The sequence below is a fragment of the Cottoperca gobio genome, chromosome 8, assembly GCF_900634415.1.
Source record: "Cottoperca gobio chromosome 8, fCotGob3.1, whole genome shotgun sequence".
In the NCBI taxonomy this organism is placed as follows: domain Eukaryota; kingdom Metazoa; phylum Chordata; class Actinopteri; order Perciformes; family Bovichtidae; genus Cottoperca; species Cottoperca gobio.
The window spans coordinates 1444866-1458300 of NC_041362.1; the positions used below are offsets into that span (position 1 = coordinate 1444866).

General features: G+C 45.2%; 1 protein-coding gene across 8 annotated transcripts in view; it reads left to right on the top strand.

The window, feature by feature from the left end:
- LOC115011626 (RNA binding protein fox-1 homolog 3-like) overlaps nt 1-13435 on the top strand; it is a 332138-nt gene that overhangs the window by 214338 nt on the left and 104365 nt on the right. For 6 of the 8 annotated variants that reach the window (XM_029436774.1, XM_029436770.1, XM_029436772.1 and 3 more), the window contains 2 exons: nt 221-330; nt 7095-7310. In XM_029436774.1, the coding sequence (XP_029292634.1) occupies nt 221-330; nt 7095-7310 (326 nt within the window). The remainder of the gene's footprint in view (nt 1-220; nt 331-7094; nt 7311-13435) is intronic. The other 2 variants (XM_029436777.1, XM_029436780.1) reach the window with 1 other exon arrangement.

A 13435-nucleotide genomic window follows, 5' to 3' on the forward strand; every position in this document is an offset into this window, starting at 1 on the left:
GAGCAACATATGTGTATTCGACATTACATGAAAGGTCAATAAACCTCTGAAATCCATATTTATAACAATCAATGGTGCCTTCTCTATTATTTCTCTTCCTCTGCAATGATTTCCTTTGATTGAATTTGCCTCTCTGTTTCTCCCAGAGTGCGCCGTTGCCCCTGGCTGCTTCCTGTCCGTTCCAATGACGCCCGCTTGTGTTTTCTCTGTGTCCCCGCAGGAAACACGTTGTGTAAGTCAGGAAACATTGCCGTCTTCGGGAACGTGGTATACGGCGGACTGCTGAACGATCACCTCTGGCATTTGGGAGTGCCCCTCTTTACAAGACTGGTAAGAGCAGCGTGCCCCTGTGAGCACACTTACCTCCATTTTGTCAGAAGACTTTCATGCAGCTGTGTTGAACCCAAACAGAAATCCCCAACGTGTCTAACAGGCTGCGTTTGATGCCCGCTCTGTTGACATGTGTTCGTTGAAGTTCTTCTCAGCGTGCAGGATGTGACATTCCTCTGCTGAGGATGTGAGACGAGAGAAGCCCACCACATCTTAGCATCTTATTTCATATCAGACCTTTTTCCCCGGCTCGAGTCCCCTGTGAGGCAAAACAAAGAAGTGTGCACTCCGGCCCCTAAAACACAGGTGAAGCCGTGTATATGGATTTGTTTCCGGCCCGGTGTCTAGTTTGCGCTGAGAAAAAAGGCCGACTAAATTATTCATGAAATTTAGCTTCTTGGCAACAACTTTAAAAAAAATGATAAGGTTGTAATTAAGAGCTGCAGCAGTTGAATCCTGTGTTAGGATTAATGATAAATGCCTATCCCTAATTGTGAACGGGAAATTGAATGTTTGTTTTACACTTACTCTCCCTGGTGCTGGAATGTGAGCAGCCGTACAGAAGAGATTGCTTATGAACGGCGTAATCCACGAGGATCACAGAGCAATTTTCCTAAAGAAAGAATAAATTCAGCACAGCACTTTTTCTTCCTGTTAATTACCCTCTTTCTAAGCGGGTCGCAAGTTTTCATCAATGTTTATTATTGATTAAATCTGTCGTTGTAGCTGTCATTTATGAGTCGGGAATTACTGTTGATTGGTGCACAAGGGTTGCATATAATTGGGTTACATTAAATAGATAATTCAGCTGATCTCATAAATGTCTAATGTGAAGGCTTGTTTGATTATCAATTAATGTCAACCGGAGTTGCAAGAGGCTGTTAGGATTCCAGTTGGCGTTGCAAGTGGCAAAGCAAGTATGCAGTGCAGTATATATATATATATATGTGTTTGTGTGTATATATATATATATATATATATATATATATGCACTAATGAATTCAAAGTAATACTCATGCACTGACACACACAGTAGCCAGTAAACAAGTCTTTGAAAGATGGGGAAATGATAAAGACATCAAACACGACAGCTGACAGAGATTTGGCTTTCAATTAAACCAAAGTTGTTGCTATTTTTCTGTTGTTGTCGTCATAAAGAGAATAAAGGAGGGAAATATCAGTTTAATTATTATAGTTGAAAAGTCTTTTCATGCATAGCATCTAATAGGATGTGCAGTTGGTACAACTCTATATAAATAGTTTAAAAACATATTCTTCTTAAAGGGGCAGTACACTGAGTACACGTCAGTGTTGGCATGTTGTAAAATGCGTTGTGTGGCCCTTTAAGAGCCGTGACGATCCGACAGATTACACTAGTGAATTGTTTGTGTATTAAAGCTGTGCAGGAAGTACAGAAAAGGCAGCTGCATTCTGGGAAATGTAGATTGTGTGTTTTTTGGAGCTTGACCCCATGCTAGGGACTAAAACGTCTCGTGCAAGAGTTCTAAGTTTCTGGTGTGCGCCTTTAACTGTTTTTGCTTTACACAAATCGTGCAATTTGCAAATGTCTCACCCTTTCATCTCAGCGTCGTGCAAAGGGAAGTCGTGCATTAACTGCTGGAATCAGTGCGACTCCATAAATAAAGATAATGATATAAAAACAGACATTTGACTGAATCAAAAGTGTCTCTGAATACACAGTTCCTCTGCAACAGGGACACTTTAAAATAAAATATACTTAAATGTAAAAACTATTATTACCATGTATCACAAACAGACACTAACACAAAACAAAACATTCCCACCTGCAGCAACATGTAACCCAAAGTAAAGGGTAGAGACGAGCGTGCACGTGCACACACACGGACCGCACACCTTGCTCACGTTGTGAAAACAGTTAGCGACTGCTGTCACCACGTTAACATCCTCTGTGTCCCTTCTTGGGCCGCTGAGTAAACAGCCGAGCTCTCGGGCCGGGGGAAGCTTGTTGAAGTGAAAGGTGTGACTTCCTGCTGTGACTGAAAGGTGCGGCCTCGTGTAGCAGTCGGCGCTCCTGCTGCCGACACACCGGGTCTGCCCGGCAGTGGTATCAGCGTGATACGCAGCAAGCCTTCACATCCCCAACACACCGCCCCTAATTACTGCACAGCCCTGCCAGTTTGCAGCCCTGGGCCAGTGCTGCCTGCTCAATGCCAAGGTGTAAACACTGCATTATTAACACTACATACAGTCTGTGCGCACGGCTATGTTTAATATACTCGACGTATGTCTACACGGAGGCGTTACTTTAGTGGTGTTCTTTACGTGGAACCATACAATAGATTTATTGTTTCCCAGACAGCGAGCTCCAAAATCACCAGATGGGCGATTTGCTGCGTATAGTGTAATGTATGCTTACAAATGATGTTTAATGATGTCTTCCAGAGCTCGGGAACAAAACATTACTGTTTTCAAGGCTAAATATGCAGGCTGTATGTCAGGAAGCTGGAGTTAAAGAGATGTGTAAAAGCACGGCTTCTTCTTGTTGTTGTATCTTTATTTATCGGCTGTCAGCACGTCTTGATGTTAGAACACGAACATAAAGTGCAGTCGAGGCTTAAAGGGGGCATGTTATGCTAATTCTCAGGTTCTTAATTGTATTTTGGGTTTTTACTAGAACATGTTTACATCCTTTAATGTTCAAAAGACACATTATTGGTTGGTCTGCACTCCAGATAGCAACAAGCACTGAAATATAGATCATAATATGTCCCCTTTAAACCCCATGCACCTATAATCTATCCCGTGCATGCCATCCCAGCATGCATTGGGCTAGAAGCCAGTCTGACTGTCTAACATTTTCATAGACAGACAACCATTCACACTTCATACAGTGCCAGGAATGTAAAGTCGTATGTTGCCTTCGTAATTACCAGGTCAAGACCTCTAAATAAATCTACTTTAGAGATTTCATTTTCTACAGTTGTGGGCGTTTTAGGCCAGAAGAGTGCACGCCACACTAACAGGATGTGCCCTTTTAAAATGGTTCATTCAAGACTAGAATTAGCCAGTGACTTCTCTAACATGTGTGTTGCATCATGGGAGAACAAGTGTTTAAAACAGCAGACATAACAATAACACTCAACAGTTTAACAATCAACCAAACTACAACTCGCCAAAGTGCTGGCACTGGTGCATGAACCAGCGTCCAGCGTGTGCGCGAGTTGATATCACCGGCAGGCGAGTTTACAGATTTGAAGTAATCTCAGCAGCGAGCGAATCAGGAGTTGAACAGCTATGAAGAGCCCCAAAGGGAGAAGGTGTAGTTCAGCAGCACACTGCTTAATGTGAGCTGCACCCACATGATTGTGCAGCAGTGTGTAAGGTAGCAAAGCTTCAGTCTGGATCGCTGGCAGCTAGCTTGCTAACCGCTAGCGTGCCGATAGCATCCTCGCTACTTTATAGCCAGAAGAACTTTCTACACTCTAAACCTTTTATTATATCAAAAGAAATGTAGAAATGAATTCCCTGCAAGACTTTGCTTTCACATTATGTGCTAAACTGCGTATGAATTTATTTTTAATGTGAGAAACCTCCGCGTACGATCCAGAATCCAGCTCCTGTGACCATTTTGAGCTGAATGCAACCAGTACCACTTCCTGTCACCACACCAGCAAAAGTAAATTGAAAAGCAATATTTAGAAGTGTACAACTTAATCACCACAAAGATGGTGCGTGGGGATGTTTGTGGAGGGCCAGAGAGGGAAAGCTTACAACTCTTCAGAGCAGTGTTGCGTAACAGCACCGCTGTGCACAGCCGCACTTTCATGATGTGCTGCGTTTAGTATAGAAATGTCAATACCTACCTGTGGAGCTGATGAAGGCAGATAAAAGGAGCATAGCTGAGGATCCTTGTCAGCGAGTAGTAAAACGGGTCACTCCATAAAGTGAAGTGTGTGATTAGAGGGACGTAACCTGTGAGACTCAGGATGGAGCGCCGTCTCTCACCGCCCGGGCCTCGCACCAGCTGGGACCCGACAGTGCAGGGCACGGCGTTTGATGAATGAGGACGAAAGGTCGACACAGCCAGAACTATAGCCCAGAACTCCACTGGGATTTTTATGGCGTTCGCGAGCGAGAACTCGTGTAGGCGGGGGGGGGGGGGAGTGTGGCTCGTTGTCTCCTCTGGTCTTTCTGATGGCGGAGACGTGAGTGTAGTCTGAGGCTCTGCAGAAGTAGCGGCGCACTACAGAACGGGAGGTGAGATCATCATGAAATATTAAGACAGCAGATCTCGATGCCGGTGAAGGCGGGAGACAGACGGACATTTTAGGCAGAACGCGCTCTGTGTGAGGCCTTCACTTCCTCCTCTCTTTGAAAGCTCTATCTTTATAATGGATGGCGGAGTCTCCGGGGAGTGTCTAGACTATGGTGGGAAATCTAAATGGTCGGGAGAGCCACTCGCATCCTTGGTGAGCATGGGAGGAACGCAGCTCGGGAGGGAGACAGGAAGCGGGGAAGACCAGGTCTGCTCCCCGAGCAACGCCATCTTAACCCAAATTGCATTTTCCATCTGTAATTGAAGGAGATGTGTAGAAAGGAGAAGTGGGGATTATACGATGCTAAAATGCCCTGCGATTCTTATTTTCTACCTTTTCCCCTAATCCCTCCAACCCCAAGTGCCCTTAGCTTCAAACCTCCTGCTCTCCGTCTACACCCCTTCCCCTCAGGTCTCTCTTTGCCTCCACCCTTTCCCTCCCTCTCTCTCCCCTCAGTTGTTTATGAGCAGGACTTGAAATAGACTTCAGTATTTGATAAAAGCGTGATCCTTAATCCGGGTTGCCTGAGAAGTGCATTTCATTTTTATTTCCCATCAGAGATTGATGTAGGAGTGGGGCGGTTACCCACTCTGTGATTGCTAATGTAAATCCATTGGGTTCTGGTGGACATGTACAAAGATATGGAGGACTTGCATGTGCACGGTGATGCCACAACCAGGAGATTGTGTGTGTGTGTGTGTGTGTGTGTGTGTGTGTGTGTGTGTGTGTGTGTGTGTGTGTGTGTGTGTGTGTGTGTGTGTGCAGAGTAATGGAAAAGGCTGGGTTGTGATGTGATCGAGAGGGAAAGCCTGAGAATTATATGAAGCTTGTCTTGATTTATCAGAAGTGCAGCTCACTTCTGAAAATAAACCGTTCTTCTAAAAAAAAAAAAAACATCATATTTGCAAAATCACTAATTGTGATTCTTTGGCTGCCTTTCATATTCCAGCGTTCACGAAGGAGGTGGGAAAATAAACGTGGTGATAAATTCAAGATGACAGTTACGCCATACGAATGAGGCCCCTTGTGTATACACTCGCTCAAAGCCAGCTGCAAATTTAACTCAGCCTCCTTATGTGGCAATTACTGACGGGTAACATAACCTGAATGTATCTGTTCATTACGCCGATGTTCTCTATAGCTGGCAAATGTTCTTTAGGATCCTACAGCAAATTATCTCCTGCCCCAGGACCTCTTTTATCGGATGATCCGGCACTAGAGGTTGCCGCAAAACCGCCGGAGCTCCCCGCAGCCCGCCCCTGCCGCCACAGGGTTAATATTTAAACGCGCACGCTCCCAGTCGTGTATTGATGATATGTTTTGAAAATTGCTGAGGCAGGCTCATTGTTACAGTGCTGTCTAGAAGATAGCCAAGCCTCCCCCCCCCCCCTCTCTCTCCCTCCCTCCCTCCCTCCCTCCTCCCGTTTTCCCCTCCCCCTTTTACAGCCGCCAGATGGAAAACACTCTAAAGCATGTAATGTAATATAGCTTGGCACACAACGGTGTTTCACACCAACTTCATCTGGCCTCTGATCTGCCACAGAAAGATGTATTTTACCAACACGTGACTTTGGTTGCTTGCTCTGGTAAAAAAATAAATAAAATGCAGCGACACACGTAAAGCTCAGCAACAGAAAGCAGAAAACAAGTAGAAAATAGTGTCTCCCACTTGCCTGTGGCATACTTTAAGGTTTTCTCTGAGCCCCCCCCCCCCCTCAGTATTGCCTTCTTCTCTTCAATGAACTAAAACTGCCACAACTTCAGTGCAACATCTCAGTCACAGACAGTGAGAAGAAGAAAGAGGAGCAATCTGTTAGTCTTCCAGTATCACCAGCATCATCATCAACACACTCCTTCCCTCCCTTCTCCCCCCCCCCTCCCCCTCCTCCTCCCCGCAGAGCTTTCCACCACGACTCCCAGCTTCCTGGCTCCCCCCTTCCTCCCCCCCTCCCCGGGACGCTGAATTTTACAGTACCGTCTGCAGGATCCTGGTTTGTTCGGCGCACTCCTCTATGCAGAGCAACACGGCTCCGGTGGAGGAACGCTGGAGGCAGCTGTCAAGCGCAGGCTGCTGCTGCTCTAGTTGAGCCTCGGCGCCGTACCGACTGATTTCACATTCACCAATAAGAAACGGCACAGGAGGGAGAGAGAGAGAGAGAGAGAGAGAGAGAGAGAGAGAGAGAGAGAGAGAGAGAGAGAGAGAGAGAGGAGAGAGAGAGAGAGAGAGAGAGAGAGAGAGAGAGAGAGAGAGAGAGCGAGAGAGAGAGAGAGAGAGAGAGAGAGAGAGTCTCGAAGTGAGTGGTGTGGAGAGGCAAGTGGAGTGGAAGAGTGTCAAAAGAAAAAGACAACACCTCCCCAGCTCTCCTTTCCTTCCCTGCTGTTTTTTCCTGCTCTTTCCTGTTGGCAGAGAAGAAAGAGAAGGAAGGGGACTTTAAAAAAATTAACTGAAGAACAATCTGCTTGTAGAGCGAAAGAAGAAGAAGGAGGGGAGACCTCAAGTCAAGCCCTTTTGAACAGTTGAGAGGGAGGGCTGCCTCAGTGGAACAGGGAGCAGTAAAGCTCAGTCCAAACGCTCGGACTCCTCCTGACACACTGGCTGGACCGGTCCCACCGCTCGGCCCTGCTCTCCTCCGCCCGCCCGCCCACACCTGTCCTGCTTCTGCCATGATGATGTACTTTTGGGTGAGTACCGGAGCACAGAGTGATGTCTTTAGCGCTCACACTGCTCCAGCATGGGCAGAGAGTTGGTGTGTGTGACGTGTGTGGCGTATGTGTTTTAACCCTGCGTGTGTTTGTGTGTGTGTGTGTGTGTGTGTGTGTGTGTGTGTGTGTGAGAGCTGATGTATCTATGTGTTTTATTGATGCTGCAGACAGATGCTACAGAGGCCTGCGCGTACGTGCCGGATGTATTCAGCCTTTAAAGGAGAGGATGGAGAGCGATTATTAGCCACACTTATACCTTTACAAGTATTGTTCTTCAACTTCCACTGACAGTCAAACTACCCGGCGTGTAGCATATCTGCCATTTCAAACTGTATCTCCCATTTAGCGCCGTCGTCTCAGAACAAACTGCTCTGGGTCTTTTGGGGACACGCTTTCCTCGTGGTTAAAATGCGTTGTGTGGTGTTGTTGTCTGCGTTGCCCACATATCAAGTCAGACACACTCCTATTTCTGTCTTTTCACAAATGAAGCAGCATTAAGTGCAGAATGAGGATGATTACAGATTGTTAACCAGAGCTGCTGATTAATTCTGTTTGAGATCATGTGTGATTAGTCAGATTGGTTTTGTCTCCTCAGTGGTTTGTATTCTCACCACAGCAGCAGCCGCCCAGCACTCGCTGCTTTAGCGTCTCCACTCCACGTTTATTCCTCACTAATGCATCATTTTTTAATCCTCCACTGTTTTGCTAACTTGTGTTTTGTACCTTCGCAGAAATGCAAAGTTAATGAAATTATTCTCCAATGCACCACATATTTCCAGCTTCGCCACTGTAAACAGTTTGAGCTGTAATTCACTTACAGATGTGTCTCTCCTGCAGACTGTGTGTGAGTGTGTGTGTGTGTGTGTGAAGCTATTGATCGTGAGTTCACATTTCCGGGGAGAAAGCATCTTTTTTTTTGGGGGGGGGGGAAAGTTATTTTACCTGGATGACTTCATTACAAACGACTTAATACTGGAACCACATTTTTATTTTATTTCTTGGATTTGAGAGCAAAACATGAAAAACAAAAGCATGTTAAGCATGCGATGAATGAAGCAGCGATGATATTGATCCAGAGCTCCGGTTTCTGGAGAGAGAGGATGTTTTGGGGCCAAAGTTACTCTAAGTGGGTAAATGAGCTCACATCTGAACCACAAGAAAAGTTTTCTTTTTGTTTCCAAGTGGAAGTGACAGGACGGTGTAGCATTACCCAATCCTGTCATAACTGAAAGCAAATAATCCAGCGTGCAGGGTTCTCGTGAGGCCTCACACACCTTCCTGAATATTCCTTCTGGGTGTCGGTGCTGGTCCAGTGTTCGGGCCTGTAGGTGTGTGTGAGGATGCAGCTCGTGTGTTTCCACCTGCACACACTGATTCTCTGCGGCCGATGAGCTCACACACACATGGTGCTGACAGTGGGCCTCGTGTTTAATGCATCTGTGTGTTCTGGAATATTGGGCTGAATAGAAGTTACACACACATTTTTTACTACTTTCACTTCAACTGCATTTTAATCTATAACTCCAAAATCTATAATTATGTATTTTGAATTTATTCCTGATTTCTGGAGGATCACAAAAGACAAATATTCAGTTTTTATGGAGAAGTTTTGATCTAAAAAGACAAAGTGGTGAATATGTTGTACATGTTGCGTGCAGGTTGGACTAAAGGAAATATTCACTCAGTTTTTACACTTGATATACTATATATATATATATATATATATATATATATATATATATATATATATATATACTATATCAATTAGGTAATAAATTAATTGTTTACGTGATTTATAAAGCAACAGTTTTTAAATGTGAGGATCTGCTTTTCTCACTTTTACTATCTTCATGTTTTTATGGACAAAGCGAGTGATTTGAAGAAACCACCTCGGACGACGCGATGATTTGTTTCCAAAATTATTATTTAGTATCAGACAATTAAAGTTCACATTAACAGACGATGAACATTATTTTTAGTTGCAGCCCTGACATGTGATGGCAGATCTCGTTTAAATTCAGAGGATGAGACAAAACGCCAAATATTCTCTGGTTCCAATTATCTAAATATGAGGATTTGCTTCCTTTATGTATATTATTACATTACATTATTACAGTTAATTTAGTATATATATAGATATATATATATATATATATATATATATATATATATATATACTAAATTAACTGTAGATTTAACGTGTTTAGGTTTTGGACTGCCGCTGATTGTCCAAAACAATTGTCTCGTGTTTTCCACAATATGGACAATAAAGTTTTTTTAATATTTAACACAAAAAGCAATTTGAAAGCAAAGCAGTGGGTTCTGGGAAATTACGATGGATCTTTCTCCTCAATTTAACGATTAACCTGAGAAGAAATCTGCAAACAGATGAAATAAAGGTGTGTTTGTGTCCTGATGTAATTACAGAAGCAGTGACGTGCGTCTCTGACTGCTAAGCCGCTAAATAGCAAGTAAAATATTACAGTTCCAGTTTAACACTAAACTACAGGAAGTAGAGCAGCAGAGTCTTCTCACCTTCTCACACTAACATCTACTCAGCAGAACATTCGCTGCGTGACGCGAGAAGTGAAACTGCGGGAGTATTGAATTGCACTTGTCATTCCAGAGAACAGTAACATCACAAGCAGTGCATGATCAATGGTTTGCCACCCATGGCTGTGTGCGTGCGTGAGCCGGCCAGCGTTTATCTGCGAGAGGAGGGTGGGACCGCCTCCTCTTTGAACTGCAGGTGGTGAGCATTACCTGCGGTCCCTCCGGAGGCCTGTCAGCCGTGCATCAGTCTGGGGAACCTGCGAGCTCCCCTCATTAGAATATTTATTCACCAAGCAGATGTTCTTATCCAGGGCAATTACCTTTGGCTTACATTTCCCCGTTGCCCACTGATATAGATGAATGTGTATACAAAGACGTCCCAGGTTATGCATGGGGCCCCTGGGTGCCACCCACCTTTTTTTCTTCCCCATATGCATGGCGGGCAAGCCAGCGACCGTCTGGTCTGCCACAGCGCGCAGCCCAAACCCAAGCCCAACTCCACGATGGTAATTGGAGGAAGTGGAGGCGACATCTCCTGCGATGGCCACACAGTGATGGAGAGACGGCCCGTATATCATTCTCTCCACCCGGCTGTTTCTTTGCATTAGAGACAGAGAGAAAAAGGGAAGAGGCATGGAGTGGAGAAACCATGCATGCTTCTGTCCTCCCCTCAGTGTGATGAATAATTTAGCAGTGCAGGGCCCTCGCTGTCGAGTAGAGATGGTGGTAATGGGGAGACTGGATATATATGGCATGGCAAGGAGCAATGGTTTACGTTAGACTTCCCCAACCAATGCAGTGAAGTGTGCCGCAGGCTGCTCACATGGTGAGTTTGGCCTGCATTAATGCTTTGTTTTTATCCGCAACAAAAACGGCAGAGACGTCCACAAGCAGTCGTTTAAAAAGCAGGAAGGAGCCGGTTTGAGGCTTTCGAGCTGTGGTCATTAGTAAGAGCGAATTCCCTTTAGGCAGACGTTCAATCAAAGCTGTTGTGATTTGGTCATATTCGGTGCATTATATTGCAAATTGTATCAGTAGGTTAGATTTTCTTAGAAGATGAAGAATAGCTGGAAGCTCTTCTCTCTCTTCTTTATTGCACACGGTGCATATATGGAATGTACAGCATTTGTTGTGGTTACAATGCATGCATATGCTCCCAGCCTCTGGTGAGACATTACAAACCCACACAGAGGGGTTTGCAGACGAACCGGCGGAGGCTGTTGAGATTCATGGCGGACTGTGTATGGAGGCAGGGCTGATCAGCCATTCTGGGCGGGAGGGCAGCGAGTCCAGGCCGCTGGTTTCATATTGCAAGATGAAGTGCTTGCGATCGTTTGTTAATGTATTAATTGATCTGTGTCCTCAGACGGGCGAATCAGGAGTAGTGTCACGTATACTCTTTAGTACTCCCCGAGACGCCTTCATTAGCTGCTGCTGGCCGGCTCTCCACCCCCATTACAGGACGGCGTTGCCACACACTTTACCTGACTGCTGTAATAACTTTAGACATTTCTATCTCCCGGCGAGTCCTCCGACAGCCAGAGCAGTTTGGGGGCTTAACATCAAATGTGAGGCGCTTCTTTGAAAGGCTTATACTGCAGGTGCTTCACTCTGGGGTGTCACGTGCTGTTGTTTTGTCTGCGAGTTGTTGCCCTCCTTTTCTTTTAAGTTTCAGTAACGGCTGTTGCAATCCGTCATTAATTTCTATCTTAATGTTTTATAATCTGGAAGGCACTCGAGCCTTTGTAGCAGAGCTGATGTAACGGCTACAAAGACGAGCTAAAGGAAGCGGCGGAGGCGGTACATCCAGGAAACGTGTTCTCTGTTTAACCACTAATACCGATGAGATTCAAGAAACTTCATACGGTTGTAAGTTGTAATTCTTTCCCGAGTAATTCCAACAACGTAGAAAATTGATCCCCAAAGACAAAAGGTATAAGGTACAATTTTATTTTGTTTTGGAAAGGCAGGCCCCACCCGCCGAGCTCTGTGGGATCATTAGCAATCAGTAGGTTTAACAATAATTCTGTCAGCTTTGGGTCTCTTCCCCTTGGGGCTAATGGGTCTAGAGCCCAGCTAATTGTGATTAGACTCTGACAGCAGGTTTTACTTGCAGGATTTTCACACCACAGTCCTCTTTGATATTAGCTGCACAGCTGATAAAGAGATTAGATTCAGGAGGAGAGAGAGACAGAGACTGGAGAGGGGGGGGTGTTTTTAAACTACAGAAAGACACCTACACGGGGGAAATCACTGGCGAGTTTAGAAGAGGAAAATAGATCCGGACGCAGTAAAAGCCTTGCGCTCGCTTATTGCACCTGCTATCATTAGCGCTTTTGTACACATGGTCAGCCTCCCAGGGAAAAGTCATTATCCAGCTGTGCCGTTATTTTTCTGCTGTTTTCTCCTCGCTGAGTGTGACTTCAGGGCTATAGCCAGCGCACCATTTAATGCCTCCAACACAATAAAGGACTCTAGCCTTAATGATGTGGGATTGGATGGCCATGCCTCAGGTTGTCCAGGGGCTTGTGAGCTGTTACTACGAGCGGCCATTTTGCCTCGCCACTGTCGAAGCTCCGTGTCAATTCAACTCCAGCCATTCCAGAAGAGGCACAAATAAAAATCCGATTTAATGAATAACGGCAGCGGCGTTGTTTAAAGGGTTTCCTCTCTCTCTCGCTCGCTCTTTGAGAGAGTAGAGGAGTGCAGATTGAACAGAAAAACAACGAGGAGCCGCTGGAGTAGTAGGATGGAAAGTTGCCAGCGCATGCCAACTTGCCAAAACACAAGATGATATTGTCTGCTTTTCACTCGTGACTGAGTGAACAAACGCGGATGAGTGAACCTCACGTGGAGGAACGTGTGATTCTGCAGAAGAATGCTTTACATTTAAGCCAAGCAGACACTTTACATCTTACCGACTGGGAGAATTAAATATTAAAAATGACGGCTTCTCCAACAAATGATGATCCACAGAAACTGGAGCATAGGTTCAAAGTTTTTGCCCTAAATTCCATGGCATCTTAAAGCTAAAAATAGACAAAGACATCATTAGAGCATTGACAGTAGGACAACAAGTAAGTTTCAGGATCACAGCATGTGTCGTTTAAGCCTTGAAGGAGCAGAAGATGCTTTGGCCTAAAAACGTCGCCCTTTAGCTGATCCACAGAAAGAAATGCTTCTCTCAGCACTGACTCCTTCTGCAGAAGTTCCCTTTCCTCTCCTCTTCCAGTTCAAATTGTACTTAAACAGAAGTATCTGTCTCAGTGAGCTTTTCCACTGCCGAATGCCATTCTGCAGTAATCATTTTTTGCAGACTTATTTATTTAACTTTAGTTTGGCCTGTTGCGCTGCCAGTGTCTCCAGAAGTCTCTCATGGCAGTCCTTCTCCCCTCCTCAGCAGTGTTGCAGCAGAAGGCGTGTGCATCGCTAACACGCCTGTGCCATAGATATGCCCTGAAGTGTCAGCTCTCACATACGGGAAAGATTGGAGGAGAAGCCCCTGTGAGAACAGCAGCAACATATCCACTGGCAACCTGCCACGCATGATA